This window comes from Schistocerca americana, chromosome 1, assembly GCF_021461395.2.
Source record: "Schistocerca americana isolate TAMUIC-IGC-003095 chromosome 1, iqSchAmer2.1, whole genome shotgun sequence".
Lineage (NCBI taxonomy): Eukaryota > Metazoa > Arthropoda > Insecta > Orthoptera > Acrididae > Schistocerca > Schistocerca americana.
The window spans coordinates 223542581-223560611 of NC_060119.1; the positions used below are offsets into that span (position 1 = coordinate 223542581).

General features: G+C 37.6%; 1 protein-coding gene across 6 annotated transcripts in view; it reads left to right on the forward strand.

The window, feature by feature from the left end:
* Positions 1-18031, forward strand: part of LOC124612038 (axoneme-associated protein mst101(2)-like) — a 117060-nt gene that overhangs the window by 91917 nt on the left and 7112 nt on the right. For 5 of the 6 annotated variants that reach the window (XM_047140299.1, XM_047140361.1, XM_047140308.1 and 2 more), the window contains 3 exons: positions 1280-1419; positions 3562-3732; positions 13827-13903. In XM_047140299.1, coding sequence (XP_046996255.1) covers positions 1280-1419; positions 3562-3732; positions 13827-13903 — 388 coding nt within the window. The remainder of the gene's footprint in view (positions 1-1279; positions 1420-3561; positions 3733-13826; positions 13904-18031) is intronic. The other variant, XM_047140440.1, reaches the window with a different exon arrangement.

Consider the following 18031-nt stretch of genomic DNA (forward strand, 5'->3'; position numbering starts at 1 on the left):
TGTTTTGTAATACCGTTCTTGGGAAATGTAGGTTACTTTACTGAATACATTCTGGACTCCAAGTGGGTTGTATGCTTCTTTATAGTATGGTAATACAATCAGTTTTTCGCTTTTTAGCTCTCATTTCCATTTTCATTCACTTTTCTTATAGTTTCATCATCATCATCAACGTTCTATCACTTGTTGATGTGACCTCTTTCAGTCAGCGTGCAGAATAGAATCTCTCCAGGTTCTTCCATTTCTACCAATCTTGAGTTTCCCATTGCCAGTTCACCCCGGCTGTCATTCTTAAGTCTCTGTCCCATCTGTTTGGTGGTCTTCACTGTGGTCCCTAGTGGTAAACTGGACTCCAATCTAGTACTTTTTTGACCACCTGCCATCTTTTCTTTGAGTGACGTGACCAGCCCACTGCCATTTCAAGGTATTCTACATCTAAATCTACATCTACACAGATACTCCACAAGCTGGTGGAGGGTACCTTGTACCACTAATTGTCATTTCCTTTCCTGTTCTATTTGCAAACAGAGCGAGGGAGAAACAACAGTCTATACGCCTCCCTATGTGCCCTAACTTCTCATGTCTCTTTTAGCAGTCAGCTTCAAATTCTGGTTCTCTAAATTCTGTCAATAGTGTTTCTTGAAAAGAACATCACATTCCCTCCAGGAATTCCCATTTGAGTTCCTGAAGCATCTCTGTAACATTTATGCGTTGTTCGAACCAACTGGTAACAAATCTAGCCACCCACATCTGAATTGCTTTGATGTCATCCTTCAGTCCAAGCTCGTACGGATCCAAAACACTGGTGCAGTATATAAGAATAGGTCACACCAGCGTCCTATATGGAGTCTCCTTTACAGGTGAACCACTCTTTCCTAAAATCCTCCCAATAAACCGACCTTTCGCCTTCCCCACCACAGTTCTCACATCGGTGGAACTGCCTGATATTTACTGGCAACCTGTTAGACGCTTTTGCACCAGACTATAAAACTTCAGTCTGAACCCTAGAGTGGAATGCATAGTCTATCTGAAAATTATTTTTACTTATCGTACTGTCGTTGTGAATTGCAGAGTTCATTTTAAATTCATTCTTGTTATTAACCACAGATGCCACGAGGAGTGGAGTCTATACGTATTGTCCTGTAAGTGCAAAATCTCTAGCTAAGAGGCTTCTACAAGGTGTTTGGTTGTCAGCATTACACAATGTTCTTTCTGCACGCTTCTGTAGACTTGCGCAGAGAGCATTGCACATTTGAGGATTTTCGTGTTGTCTGGTGGACAGGTATGAGTACGAGGAGCTGCCTCTGCCGCCGCGCATCACGTCTGACATGTACATCCAACGGCTGCTGGGTCTGCGTGACGTGCAGCACGAAGTGCTGAGCCGGTCCTACTACAACGAGCCAGGCTCTCGCGCCAACATCGGTACGTATCGTATCGCGCGTGATACTCGCAACAGCATGCTGCAGCGCTGAGGGACGCGCGTTCTTCGTCTTTGCTAAACTCTCTTCTGTCTGCTGTCACTCTCTTCTCTCAATTTCTCTGTCTCCAACAGCTAATGTCACTGGTACGCAGTCGTAAATCAAACGCCTGCGAGAAAAACCTATCTTGCCAACGGAAATGGTTTAAAGACGAAACTCGATATGTGTTTTAGTTTATTGCGTCTTAAAATAAAATAAAAATACTGCATACGACATCGTTTCTCAACTGGTGCGAATGCTTATGGCGTCGCTTGTACATTATTACACGCTGTAATAACCTGTGACAATTTAAAATAAATTCGTATCACTCGTACAGCAATGTTGGAAGACCTGGTGTTCGTAACAGGACACGCTACGGTATCGTCTAAACGCTAAAATACTGTGGTCCGTTGAAACAAGGGAGTTGCCCCCACCAAATACACACTTGATGTTCCGTAGGTTCCCTCCCTTAGGAGAACCCTCAAGAACGTGGAACGAGTCATTCATAATTTTTTATGGTTTCCACTCATTCCCGATACACATAAACTCAATTACGTTTTTTCAGGAAGAGGGAGGTAGCGGGCTTATCGTCATTTCTGAATGAAATTTTGTTTATTTCATTTTTTACTTTCCGGTACCGCTACATGAGAATTCTTCTGCAGTTTTCTGTTTATGGATTACGCTTCTTTGAAAACAAAACGTAATTTGGCCATGGCTGCACGTTTGGCATTCCTTTCGCATGCAGCTTCTATATTGGAGCTATTGCAAAAGCAACTGAAGTCATAGACAAATGAAAGCGTGCTAATTGGTTCGGTGAAACGAAAAGAAACCTACATTTTGTAGATCAGCGTGTGTATTTTTATTCATGATGGGGAAGGCTACTGAGTGAGGTGAGAGGTTAGCACTGTGCTGCTGAAGAGTAGTGAAAGCTTAGATATACCGGCAAATCATTACAGTTAGCGACGCCTCGTGTAAAATATTAACATTGCAAATCAGTTATTTTCTTACCATTTTTCAATTTTCTCCTGCAGTCCGAAATAATCAGCATTTTGTATCTTATCATACCAGGTTCAATGTCGCTCTTTCATCAATTTACTAACATGAAGGCTCAAATCTAGGGTGAATCGCCTAAAACTTGCACGCCTTATATTTTCTGAACGATTTGAAGTATGGAAACGATGTTTTTGACAAATGTTACTGTATTCACACCTTCCAAGCTGACACACTGCGCAGTGGCTGATAGGCAGCAACAAAAGTCGCAAGACTGTGTATGACCTGGAGCCGATATTCAATTGTTTCGCATGGTCACCAACCTTTCCCAGACATACATACAATACTGTGTACACAGGCATTGTTCATAATATTCTGTGTTGAGTTTTATTTCACGTATCGTGATCGAGTAATCTTTTTGAGGTAATCTTAAATTGAGTGATGCTGGTCCTCTGAGGGAGTTATCAACTGCAATCTGTAGGTACAATGGGATCAATTTTAGTTAGCCAGGCGCGTAAAATGATGATTAACCCCATCAAGTATTGACAGTGAGATGTGGAAAGCAATAGAGAGTTCCACTGCAGAGTTTATACAGCGACAGCCGATTCCGGACATTTGATTTCATTGTAGCACATTTATCGGATATTTTTGCTGAAAGTTTTAACACCAACATTGGCAGACATTATATCAACATACTTGTGTTTTCAAGAGGTTACGAATGCCGTTAAAAACTTACATCGCTCAAAAAGCAATGGAAAAACTTGCTTCAGTAATTTGGATAATCCAAGAGTTACAAGCGTTACTCATACAACAAAATTACATATCCCTCTTTTACTACCATTTATCGAAAATCTCGTTTCAATACCTAGAGCTGTTCATGCCTCAATAGGATGCAAGGTTGAGGTGATTGACCCTGTATGTCAGTGAAGTTCTTGACTGGGCAACCATATAAAGACAGCAATGAATAGCACTGGCAATTACGAGCCCATTTGTTTAGGGGAAAAAACAAAAAGTTGTCACAATCACAAATCAGCGGGGGCAGGGATGGAGCATCAGTGAAGCATGTTGAGGGCAGCAAGGCCGTGGGGCTATGCTGATCGGCGATGGCTTCTTGCAGGCAAAGGCCACCTGGCGTGCGTCACGTACGCTGGCGGGAAGGCCTTCTCCAGGCGGCGACCACTCGCTTCACATGAGAACAACGGGGACTACATCAGGAACAACGTCAAGATGCTGTCGCACTACGAGAGAATGCGCGAGGCCGCCAAGAGCCCAGTAGTCGAGGAAAAAGGTACATGAGGTCTCCACTCTTCAGGTGCAGGCTTGCCGAGATGCCCGTGATGCGAGTTCAGTGAGAGCTGCAGTACTGTTATTGTTGACCCATAATTTCCCTGTATGGATTATAATAAAAGGTGTTTAGGCGTCTGATTCACGTTGCATGAAATTAATACCCATCAGATCTTCTTTAGTTATGTAATAGGCCTATCCAAAAAACAGGACTATTTCCTTTTATTATTAATATGAAACAGCAGAATTTACCACATTAACCGTGAACAGTGGAAGGTGCTGTACATATCATATTTTGCTTCCATCAGTGTAGACGTAAGCATGTTCTCGCAATGAAACACCTTGCTCCCTGCAGAAATACTATTACAAATTCCGTTTCGGCAATACCGGGGTAAAGCTATCAGCAACCCAACATTTAGTTTGAACATAGTGCTTCACTAGGCATGATCATATTAGAGGTGACATACTGTTGCCTTCAGCAATTATATTGTCCAGTCACCTCTCAAAAGCCTGATTAAGCACCTTTCCAGATGGACTGCTGCAAGACATGCAGGATGAAAGTCAGTGAGGTGCTGGGAGGCACCAAATGGGATGTGGAGCTGTGCAACTCTAGTGCCATGGCCAGCTGCATTATGTTTCTTGGCTGAAGATCTGTGGTGTGAACAGCCTGATCAAGGTGGTCCCATAGATTCTCAACTGGGTTTTAATCTGAGGAGTTTGGTGGCCAGGGAAGTGTGGTAACTCATCGTGGTGCTCCCCAAACCACACATGTACACTGCGAGCTTTGTGACACGTTTGCATTGTCCTGCTGGTAGTTGCCATCAAGCCATGGAAAACCAGCTGTATGTAGGGGGACCATGGTCCCCAATGACAGACCCATACTTGTGTTGATCCGTTGTGGAATGACGAGATCATGCAGGGAATGCCAAAAACATTTCCCAGACCATAATGGCACCTCCTTTGGTGTGCACCCTCTCAATGATTGTTGCAGGGTGTTTGCTTTCAGACGTTCCATGCTGTATATGCCTGATGGGCTGTAAAATGTGATTCATCTGAAAAGGCCACCTGTGACCACTCAATGGACCTCCAGCTGCAGTAATGGTGTGCAGATTCCAGCCTTTGTTGCCAATCAACATTAGTCAGCATGAGTGCATGGACCAAGTGCCAACTGCAGAGGCCCATACGCAACAACGTTCACTGAGCGGCCATTGAAAAGACACTGTTGGTAGCCTCTAGGTTTATCTTGGTGGTCAGTTGCTCAATAGCTGCACATCTGTTCGCCTGTACACATGTCTGCAGCCATCTTTCACCCCTGTTATCTATGATCCGTGGTGCACCACAATTGCCTCTGCATCAGTTTTGGACAGCGCCATTTTGCCGTGCATTGCATTCTTTAACCACAGCGACACACAGATGGTTTAAAAACTTAGCCATTTCACAAATGCTTCCACCCTTGGCCCAAAAGCCAATGATCATACCCTTTTGGATATCAGCAAATCATTCTGTTTCTCCATTACGATGACTGTATTGTTTCCTGTGTCCCCTCAATATGCTATACATACCCTCCACTGCTAGTGCTGCCACCTTCTGTAGTAAGTGTTTATTGCACGTTGACGTCAAACATAGACAGTGATCACATTAATATGACTGGATCGTACATGTATTTATTAAGTATTGTTAGTGTACTAATTATTGGCAGTGGTACAGCCTTGGAGTGTTTTGTGGCAGCATTCATGTACAGAATTCTCTTGATGTTAAAGCCGTGTCATGTTTGAGTTATAACTCAAGCTTTTGAAAATATTCTCCAGCTTCACTATCAGAAAATGGCTGAGTTCTGAGACTGATGTGTGTATCTTGTTTAATAGTGGTCTGGCTTACTATTGGTGAAATGACATCAGCAGGATGTGCAAATGCAGGAAGCAGACAGTGAATGTCAGCATCCAATTTACACCATCTCCAATTCACAACTTTAGAAAGGGCAGCAACAGTAAAATTTAGACTTCCAAAAAGATGTAACATCTTCCCTCAAAATATGAAGACATTATCTCATAATTTATCTTCTTGGAGCTCTGTAAACAAAGAAGTAGTAGAAACATGAATGTGCATAAGTAAATTTAAAAGAGATAGCGGATTTTATCTTATTGACATCTGGGACTGGGTACTAGACACAGAGCACACACAGAAAATCAAAATTAAATATATAATTTAAAAGGGATAGGACACTGTTGTGTGCAACCTCTATATTTCTTCCACTCTGTGATTCTGTCTTGGGAGATAGCAGTTCACTCTCTCCACTGTCTGTTGGCCACACTTTTGCATCCAGATCTCATCCCAGTTGATATCACTCTACCAATAGTAAGCCAGATACTTCATAAAAGGCAAAACACATTGATCCTGGCAAATAATTAGCTCCTGACAATGAAAATTGTGATTATCTTTTAAAGTGCAAGCATGTGAAAGTTGCTGGATTTGGACGGGTTACTCCTGTAACTGAAATATCAGATCTGAAGATGGTTCTGAATGAACCAAAACCGGTCATATGAATAAAAAAATTTGCAATCAAGACAGATTTTAAGTAACATGATGTGTCTCAGATTTGAATAAATGTTAAACATTATCAGTAATATCTTGGCAGGAAGCAATATACAGTACATCTCATGAACAATAAGATGGTCTGTTGAGGACATCTCTGATACCTGTAGAAGAAGGAAAAAGAAGTAAATTAGGGTTTAATGTCCTGTGGTATTATTAGAAATGGCTTATATCTACAGAACACGCAAGTATTTTGTGTACCAAACTGTAATCTAGGGGAATAATAAATTCCACACTCGTCTTGAGAACAGCAACAAGGGACAGTATCCTCTTGAAGCATATGACATTTATCACTGTACTAGCTGATGTTAGGGTGGTTATAATTAACTGCCTCTCATATATACATTTTTACTGCAATCTGATTTTGAGATAGCACATATGTTAACAGATTAACATAATTTATTTTGATCTTACACTATTATGATTTTTTGTGAGGGCTATGGGAAGCTGCCTGCCATTTCCGCATTGTATTTAACAGTTTGCCTAAGACAGACGATAATTCCAGTGGTCCTTTATTGATGTAATACTCAGAATGGCCTCTGATTTTTCTGTTACCATGTTTTCTGGAATCATCACAGATGTATGCATAGATTGTTATGAAGAATTAAATTTGAATATATGACTCTGTAAGGGCACTGATCTAGCTGATGACAGTTACTGCAGCTCTCATATGAATATTCTTTTCGGTTATGTTATATATTATGCATGTTCCATCTCTTGAAATTGACAGGTACAATGGCTGTGTTAAGTAATCATTTATCGATAAACAAGGACTCTTTTTGGAAAGTTCTATTAGGAGTGAACATTTGGAAAGCTCCTAAATTAATATAAGACTTAAGAATAAACAATAAACTAGTTACCAATGAAATCCTTAAGAAAAAATTGTTAAAGCATTTCAATTTATCTCATTTGTTACTAAAACAGTACACTCTATTTCCTAATTATCTTCCATTGTTTAAATTAAAGTTATAATACTAAGAAATAAATAAAAAAACTAATTTTGTTGTGATGTTTGTGTTGTGTGCTGTGCTCTGTGCTTTGTTAGATGTGTGTGTTTTGAACTAGTTTGTAGAAATTGAGTTAAGATACTGCCTAAGTTAGTGCATTCCCTAATGCCCAGAGAACCTTTATACTTTGCTCCTGTAATATGTTGTATTGAATATCGAACAGTCTCAATGCAGTTCTTTAAAAACCATTGCCTGGCAATCTTTGTTTCATGCAATGAAAATAATATATAAGACCAAATTATTAGACTAAGTACAGTTTTATCTTTTATTTCCTTATTTTTATGCAACACTGTGAAATTAATATTTTAGACTCCCAACACTTAGTATAACACCCTTTGCATGAATGATGGACTCACTTTGCCAGTGCCTGAACTCTGGAGCTTATGCTTTATGGCATTACTCATGATCCAAATCATTTTTATTGTTCTGCCCAAAATTTGTTCATTGCTTTCATATCAGGGTCATCTCATATTGCTTAAGTTGCTCTGTGGGTTTCCTCTTGAGAAGATTGACAACTTTTTGCACACATAACGTTTTTACAATACAACACTTCTCAGGTGACACTAACTTTGTATACTTTTTAAGTTTAATTCTTAATTGAACAATGTATATTTCCTCACAGCCTTGCCAAGACATCAGACTCTACAGTTTGTTCACATCTTCATGAATGACAGCTTCCTAGAACTGGATCAGATGAATCCAATAGGAGTTGGTTGGTTGAATTTTTGCTACAAGTGTTTTGTGTCTGGCTGTAGCCTACATTAGCAGTCTCATAATTCAGTACCTCTGTGTGCAGTAGCCATTACGAACTGATTTTTGTGCTGTGCTGTGCCATAATAAAGCAATGAAGCACATTAATAGTGCCAGCACTGAATGACAAAACTGTAGCTTGTTCCCCCAAACCACTAGTGGCACTGCGGCTGTAAATACATTGAGCTCCAGTTGATGGAGCCTGATTGTCTCATTCCCTACACCCCAGGAAATTTTGGTTGAGACATCATAAATAAACAATAGATACTATACTATACTACACGATATATAACTGAACTAGGTTCTTTCATGAGTTGAGTCTCTTAACTGGCATTAAAAGCCTACTGCCCCACCATAATCTCACTTACTGCTTGTTCTCAAAAACAGATGTACCATGACTATATAAAAGATAGCAAAATTTTCCGTTTCTCATATGAAGTAAAATGATACAATATTATTTCATAAATTTTGTTTTTATAAAGTATTTGAGCATTTAACTTTCAAAAAGCAGCTTCTAGTTATCAACAGATCAGTATTCCTGCTGGTTTGCTAACATAAATGTTAGGGCACTAAGTATCAAAGTTAGTGTTACAAAGACCTCTTCTGCCCATAACAACTCATTTTGTATGTCAATTCATTGCTTTTCTGCTGCGATTGCTTAGCACAACAGGTTTTAGCTCTCTGGTTAGTTTAATGCTGTATGTTTTCAATATTTTGTGTTTGTTCAGATCATGTGTGCTGATGTTTATGAAATTTCTACAATAATTATGAAGCAAACTTTTGTAGCATGTACTATTTTCTCCTTATCTTTTGTGGTGAATTCATATGTCATGCTCATCACCTCAGAGTGTCACAGCAGTAAATATTTGGGAAATCATTTCCATCAAAAAAATACATACATGAAATTTTACATAATGCTATAGAACTTAACTTCATTAACCCAAAATATCAACAGCATTTTTAAAAAAATTTTACTGTATGCTCACAACAGCCACAGCATTCAGTTCCTGGCTAAAACTACCAGAAAAGCATTTTCCTCATTTATTTTTGGCTGAAGTTGGGGATGCCATAGTGTTATCCACTTAAGTGAGTAAAAGTTTGTTGCATTCCTCATACTACTATGAATAGTGTTCTCTAAATGCCTATTTGTGAAATCCAGGCATAAATTTTTTCACATTCTGGAACTGTAGAGTCAAACACTGTGCTTCAGATGGTCTTGGAGTAGTCTTATTCATCTGTCTATGACTTTCCTTGCCTGACTTTCAAATAGCCAGCAGTTTCATTATTTCCGAATATTTGTTTGATAATAAAATACAGTCATAAGTGCAGTAGTTTCATTTATATTATTTGGGAAGTGATTCTTTTTCTCTTTACTTTATTGCTTTAGGCTATAATGAAATCCAGGAGCAGCAGCACTTCTTTGCATGTTTCAGCTCAGCACAGTGATAATTTGGATACAATATTGGGAAGTGAAGCCTGGCAGATACCACAGACAGCTGTTATTTTTATTATAAGAAAAATGAGAGACAGAAATCAATGATTATTGTATTTGGTGTGACACGATCTTAGATGCAAAAAGAGACAGACTGTTTAATGTGGTATAGAATAGGTTTTGTGAAAGAAAAATTATATTGTTTCTTCCCACAACTTTTTTGACACACTGTCACTGTGAGTTAAGATAATTAAGGAAAACATAAAACAGTCTGCATGTGAATGATAAAAAATAAATAATTGCAATTACCTGAGTATTTTTATGCAACGAAAAATTACTTCTTGAAAAAAGGAGGAAGTATGTCCCTAAAAAGATGGAGTGGTACAGGAGCAGAGTGACAGGTTACCAGGGCAAGTAGAGAATCAAACTTAGGTTACACTTTGCTAGCCTCTGTTCACTGTGTGACTTCTCCTTGCAGGCCCTGAGGCTGAGCAGGTTGCATCGGCCTGAGCTCAGTTGGTGTGTGCGCCGCTAAAATTTTCTTCTCTCTATCTTTTACACATAACACACTGTTAAACCTATCTGTCCACCTACAGATCTGTCAATAAAATCTTCGGTTGCTTCAGTCTCACACTGTTGTGTTTTTTTTATCCCTGATACACTCTTTAGCGCATGCCCCCTTTCATCCTACCGGTGGTTACTGCCGCACATCTTTTCAGTCATTAGAATGACTGATGTAAAATGTACTTTTTGGAGCATGACATAATTTACTGTTTTTGTGCATTAACTTTTTGAATTTTTGAAAACTGTGATTTTTTACAAACTTTTTTAATTTAAGAAAAGATACTCTATGTGTATTGATGAAAATGGTATCCAGATCAAGACCCCTACATCATCTGCCTCATTACAACTATGGTGAGTACTTAACTTTTATTTACAGCATCTTGGGCAAGTAATAAATGCAGCATGTGTTTAATGTCAATTAGTGGTTTAGTTAATACCATTACAGAACTTTTACGTAACTAAACTTAATTAGCCAATTCCCCACAAAGCAAAAAAGATGGTAGTACTGTACTAGACTGCCATACCTGCAGTTCTTATAAGATATTTGTGCATGGAAAAAACCGAGCCTTACACATGCAGAGTACCATAGCTAATGAGAGCATTGTTAATATTTCATGAATGGCACCAGACACTAAGTATAGTTCTTATGTAAGATAGTGTGCAAAGGGCAAATTGTATGATGTGTCATCAATACCTGTATTTGTATGGTTAAACAAAAAAAAAAAAAAAAAAAAAAAAGAAAACAGGTTAAATAACTTATCGGCAGCTTTTGCTGAGTTTAAATGGGGAGTGCAAACTACAAAATGTGTTAACAGTTGACATGAAATGTGCTTTTGCAAAATAAATGCCACATTCATTGCATGTAATGCAAAGATTATCACTACATGCAAAGTTTTACTTTGACAGCCAAATATACATAAAGTAAAATGACTCTTATTGCATGTACTCTACAGAGGGATGCAACTCACAGGTGCCCATAATTTTTGCCCCTCTAATTTAATGCATTTCATGGCTTCGGTGGTGAAAAATTTGATTACATATATTAACAAGTCCAGGTCTCTTCTCCTCATTCACCACTTTAGAAACATATATCATTCATTTCTTTTAAGCTCCTTGCTCCAATACCTTCAAATTGAAAATATTTATATAACAAACACATAAAAATTACTTTCCTCTGTCTGTAATCTTCCTTACTGAAACATCATTTTAAATTGTTGAACAGTCTAGATCAATGAAGAAATCTATGGAAAAAAAAATAGAGACTAAATGGAATGCACTTTTTCTTTTTGACTGTATAGAATTTGGTTTTGGACTAACGTGTAAATATCTTCTTGCTATGCACTTTGCCTTCAGCTTCAAAAGTGACTGCCCCTTTTTCCAACTGAGATTAAGTGGCCCCTGAAACTCATTTATACAAATGTTACAATAACTATTCCCAACCAGCAAAATAATTCAGAGATTACATGATCTTCTTCCATGTGGAGCAAACATGGTGGTTTCCAATCAATATCAGACCTCAATAATTTTTAATTTTTATATGATGCTGACCAAAGCTTATTTTCAACATAAAGGTTCTAGAAGACTCAAAGGTAATTACAAAGTAATCTCTATAATTGTTCATGCTGAAATCATGCAACACAAAATCTGCAAAGACTCTACAGATCCTCCTCTCTACTTCTGCAGTTCAGTTGTTCAGATCATTAGCTGATTATTTCTGCAGTACAAAAGCACCAGGAAATTAAACTTTTGTTTAGTTAACTTCTGCAGGCATTAAGAAGAACTTATGATACATACAGTCAGAAGCAGATCATTGGATGTGTTATGTGGTATTAAGAATAGGCAAGACCAATGAATTTGAAGTACTATAGACTACTGTGATCTGGGTAATGATGACACACACAGCTACTGACATGACACCATCAGTCAAGGATACTTCTCGGTCACCACATTCAAACAGAAACCAGTTCTCAAGAATCAAAGGGGAACATCGCTGGCTAGGTGGCAATGTCAAACTCTCAGGTTATCACCGAGGATGTTTAGCATGATAGTGACTGTATTGAGACTATGTGATATGACCCAGTGACAGTTTTGTTAGATAATTCATTATTCTGTGCTGAACAATAAATCAGGTCTATGTATGAAGTATGCCAAAAGCAGGTTATATGTTGGGCTGCATATTTCCAACTGTTAAATCTGAAATGGTGCTAGTAGGGCAAGCCTACTAGAAACAGTTACATTATTTAATACTAATCCAGTATATATTACAAAAATTCCTCTGTAAATAATTTAAAGGCTTTAAGCATCTACTGTAAAATTAGCTACACCTCTACAACAAATTCAAGAAGGACCAGTATTATATGAGGTGTTTCCATCATTTTGGTAAGTTTGTGTACCTGCATTTTCTGAGCATATAAGAGAATGAAATTGCATATAGAAGGGCAATAGATGAGATAGTAACTCCAAAACTACAGTGAGGGACTAATGCTAAAGAAAGATGTAGGAACAAACCAGGCAAATGTTTGTTAAGTCTGATGTACATAAGTGAAGATTGGCAAAAGAGTAGTGTCTTGTAAGTATGCTGGCATGGAAACTTAATGTATTCTGAAAGAACAGATACTGAAATAATAAATGAATAAATTAAAATAATACATAAGTAGAAAAGTATAGGTACATAGAAAATTAGGACAGTATAAAAGACTGACGTAGTCAAAGGGTACAACACAGAACAAGAATTATCAACTGAGTAAAACATAAGAATATGGAATGAGTAGTGAACTGTTGCAAATAAGGAAGACTATTTCTTATGTTGATAGACAAGCTGAATGGCAACAAGTACCATGTCTTGTGTAAGTAATATTCTGCCAATATAGACTGTAAAAACGTGTAATTCAAAAACTGGCAGGAAAAGTGTAAGTGAAATACTACTTGAAATCTTCAGGAGGAATAGTAGGAGCACCATTTTTTATCTATATTTTATGCCAAGGTATCTACTTTTCATGCTACTGGAAAAGGTACAAGTGTAATCTGCAGAACTGAAGAGCTACATCTTGTCTTTACAAGGATTCTCTCATAATTCCACATTAGATGTAGATGTAGATATACCAGTATTTTGGTGTAGTGAAAAACCTTCCTTCAGCCCAGGATTTTTTATGTGTTTCTGTTTGTGATCTTCTTGTGCTATCTTTCTAATATTTTACCTATAGTATGTAACAGTATTCACAGAACAAAAACATTAAATCTCTCATAATGGCGTTATTGTATAAAGAATTTAAAATAAGCATATGAAATTCAACCATAACAAATAATACCATTTCTAAAGCTGTAAATATAATTTCTGCATTTACCGAGTTTGCCTTAGTAGCAGAAAATATAAAATTCTAATCCATATTGAAATAAAACTCGATTTTCAGTTGCCTATGTAAATTTTAAACTTAATGTCCTTGTTTAGGCAGAGGAAACCATACTACAAATTAAGATCAAAGCTAATGCTCTAACACTATGTAATTCAGAATGTCAAATAACATGTCTTACATGTATGTTTTCTAAAATAATAACAACAAAGGACTATAACAATAAGGGTGACATTTGGAAATATTCAAAGTTTTCAAATGAGTTTGATGTTCTTTCTAAAATTTTATGGCTTAAAATTATTGCACTTTGTATAACTCTTCATATATTCAAAAAAATTCTCTTATTAATGTTGCACATAAATGTTTGAAGAAAAATTGCTGATGAATTTTTTATTTCCTACAGTGTTTCCTGGGGAATCTCGTATTGCCAGAGGTCCAAGACCTGTGAATAGCGGTTACTACAGACCAACAAATGACCCTGTAAGTAAGACATTTGAAAAGCTTTAGAAAATGGTTTTAAAGAAAAGTGTATTGGCAGCTGCACAAAATGATGTCAAAATTATGTGGTAAATGTCACGAGGGATAGATAATCTGAACATGCTTGTAGATGTTTGATGAATTTGATTATGTATACTAATGCATACTGCAGAAAAAACGTACTGATATGACATCATTTTGCCAGTAAATAAACAATGGACAGGTTTCCATGTGAAGCTACATAAAATCATTGTTTGGAGTATTAGATAGGAGCAGTACCTGAATAGTGGAAGAAAGGAGCAGTGGATGTTTCCACAGTTGCTATGTGTCTTGTAATATATGAAAACATGTATTAGACTTGTGTATAAGTTCGTAGTATTTTTGCACAAGTCCAATAAACACAACATATACACAATAGGCAAGCTTAAGTCATCAATAATATATTCTCCTTCACTATTTACAACAATCTGCCAACACTGGGGTAACTTTTTCATTCACAGCTGTAGAAATCACATGGTTTTGAGGCAAGAAATCATCAAGCCATGTTTGCAGTGCATTTTCATCAAGAAAGGAAGTTCCTTGAAGGTTATTCAACAAAGAGCAGAAAAATTGAAAATATGAGGGCGCAAGATCAAGTGAATAAGATGTGTGTGGAATGACTTCCCAACCCAACTCCTGTAAAGAATTTTTTGTCAGTCTCACAGAATGTGTGCATTAATGTGGCGTAGCATCACTTCACACAGTCTTCTTGGTCATTGTTCTTGAATTGCATCTGCAAGACATCTCAGTTGTTGGCAATAAATGTCAGCAGCAATGGTTGCACATTGGGGAAGCAATTCATAGTGCACCACACCATCGCTCTTCTACCAGATGCATGACATTATCTTTTGTGAATGCATGCAGGTCTTTGTCAGGGAGTTGCTGCTATGTTTGGTCCCAACCATTCCTTTCTTTCCCTTATATTAGCATAAAGACCACTGCTCGTGACCAGTAGTGATACAGTGTAGGAATGGTCAGTGTTGCTCATGAGTCAACTGATGATGACCATGCAGAGATGCGCATATGGCCACCTGCTGATTTTTGTGATTTGGCTTAGAGCATGTGGTACCCACACACCTGATTTTTGAACCTCCCCCATTGCAGGCAAATGTCACGTGATGATGAAATGATCACAGTTCACCGCATTTGCCAGTCCTTGAATACACTGATGTGGATCCTGGCTGAATGCATTTAAACAATCTCCATCAAACACCAAAGTCTACCTGAATTTGGAGAGTCACTAATGTCCAAATGATCCTCCTTAAAATGGTAAAACCATTTCCTTGCTGTGTTTTGTCCAGTGACATTATTCCCATAAAAGGCACAAATGTTCTGGCTTCCTTCACTGCTCTCATTCCTCTATTGAACCCAAAAAGAAGAATATGTCAGAAATGTTCAGATTTTTCTCCACTTGAATTACCAATAAAAAAAATAAAAAGTGATAATTAAACCCATAACAACATGAACAGCAACATGCAAAACAAAAATGCTATGAATTTATGCACCAACATAATATATAAGGTAATTTACAACTAATTCCCATATTGCCAGTATGAGTGGATTAGCCCTAGTCATGATTTTCTGTTATCACACTTTGGAGAAGTAAATTGCATGTGAAGTGCTACAAGGATTGATACTGAGCCCACTCTTGTTTCTAACCTACATATTTGATCTTCCAGTGTCTTTGAAAGACAATTCAAAAATTATAATGTTGACTCAAGCATACTAATAAAGTGTCCTGTAAGCCAGCCATAGCAGACACAGCTTGGATGTCAGCTGATTGCTCCTACAAGGGGTTCACAGCTAAAATTTTCTCTTAATATCACAAAGAATCATATTAGGCAATTTCAAATCAGTTATAAAGACTGTTAGCACCAGAAGTACATATTATTGATAATACACTAAATGAAACACACTGTGTAAAATTCCTTGGAGTCCAGTTAAAATGCAGTCAAAACAAAGATAAAATAATCAAGAAGCTGAATTATAAGTGTTTTGCCCTTACAAGCATCTTTCATTGTGTTGATCCAAAGACAAGAGTGTTGGCTTATGAGGTTTGATAAAAAAAATGTGGCAAATGAATTTCTTTTAGCAGCAGCTGCTGATGCTACAACCATTTGACGTAATCTATCTGATACCTTAATCCCTTGAGACAGGCAGCATCAAGTTGGAACATGTTCTGCACCCAGGGGCACTAGAGTGGGGTTGTGTTTACTGCGTCTGTTGTGCGCCGTGGATTTCAAACAATGTGCAAACATTGCAAAAAAGTACCAAATAAAATCAAGAAATGTTGAAATTGGTGGATGGTAATAATGCTGTGACTTTGAAGACTGTTTACAAATCGTATGAGCGATTTAAAAGCAGAAATAAGTCAGAAGACAAGCAACGTTTGGGATGTCTGTTAACCTCAGAAGCAGAAGAAAATGTGCAAAAAGTGGCAAAAATCGTTTGTTCAAACAGGCAGATAACTATTCAAGAACTTACCAAAGAACTTGGCATCTCATATAGGTCTGTGCAAAATATTTTAACTGATAATTTGCAAATGAGACAAATCAGTGCAAAATTTGTTCACTTTTGAGTGATGGACAGAGGAAAAATCGTGTGTCAGCTTGCATGGAGTTGAATGATTGTCTTTGGTCAGATTTGGGTTTCACGTTCAAAACTGTAACTTGAGATAAAACTTGGTTCTATGGGTATGACCCCGAGATGAAAATTCAGAAATCTCAATGGAAAACTAGTAAATGTCCTCACCCTAATTAGCGCATGTCAGTCAAAATCAAAGATCAAAGTCATGCTTATTGTTTGTTTTTTTAAATATTGAGAGCTTGGTGTGATCAAGTTCATTCCAATGAGAGCAACTATAAACACCAAATTTCACAAGGGTGTACTGCAACATTTGAAAAATGGTGTACAAAGAAAGAGGCCAGAAAAATGGGCCAACGAGTTCCTTGTTTATCATGACAATGTGACGTGCCACACCCTGCTTTCAATTTGCAACTTTTTAGCAGGAAAAATTGTTCTGCTCTGTCCACATCCACCTTACTCAAGAGATTTAGCACCATGTGACTTCTTGCTCCTCCTAAAAAATTAAAACAGTGCTTAAAGGAAAATATTTTGACACCATTCTGGATATTGAGATCATCACAAAAGAGCAACTGAACACCCTTTTAAAAGAAGCCTGCTATAAATGCTTCCAGTCATGGATACAACGTTGGGATGAATGCATCACTAGCCAAGGACAGTACTTTAAAGGAGATTAAATCAAACTCCATATAGGCTTATTACTTAGTTTCTAATAAAATTATTCACTACATTTTTATCACACCTTGTATTTTGCATATTTTCACTCCCTGCTGTCTTATGAAATTACATTCTGAGCAGAGCACCTATGATTAAATTTAATCCTTGTACCACTAAAAAGATGAGTGAAATGACTATTAGTGTCGGTGATGTTGAGAAACAGCAGAAATCGTTAAAATTACACAAAGTTTCAGGGCCTGATGGAATTCCTGACAGATCCTATGCTGAATTTGTGGCTGAGTTAGCTCTTCTTCTAACTATAATCTATTATAGATCCCTTGAAGAAAAAACCATACCCAGTTCTTGAAAAAGAGCACAGATCACACCATTCTACAAGGAGAGTGGTTGAAGTAATCCACAAAACTACTGTCTAATATCTTGGCATAGATTTGTTATTGAATCTTAGAATGTATTCTGATCTCAAACACAGTGAGGTATCTTGAACAGAATGACCTCCTCAATGCCAACCAGCATGGATCCTGGAAACACTGATCTTGTGATTGCGCTTTTATGATGTGACATACTGAAAGCTTTGGATCAAGGCAGTCAGGTAGATGCAGTATTTCTTGATTTCCAGAAAGTATTTGACTCAGTACCACACCTATGCTTATTGTCAAAAGTATGATCATATGGGATGTCAAGTGGCTGGATTTAGAACTTTCTGGTAGGGAGGATGCAGTATGTTATCTTCGATGTAGAGTCATTGTCAGATGTAGAAGCTGCTTCCTGTGTGCCCCAGGGAAGTGTGTTGGGACCCTTGCTGTTCATGTTGTATATTAATGACTTTGCAGA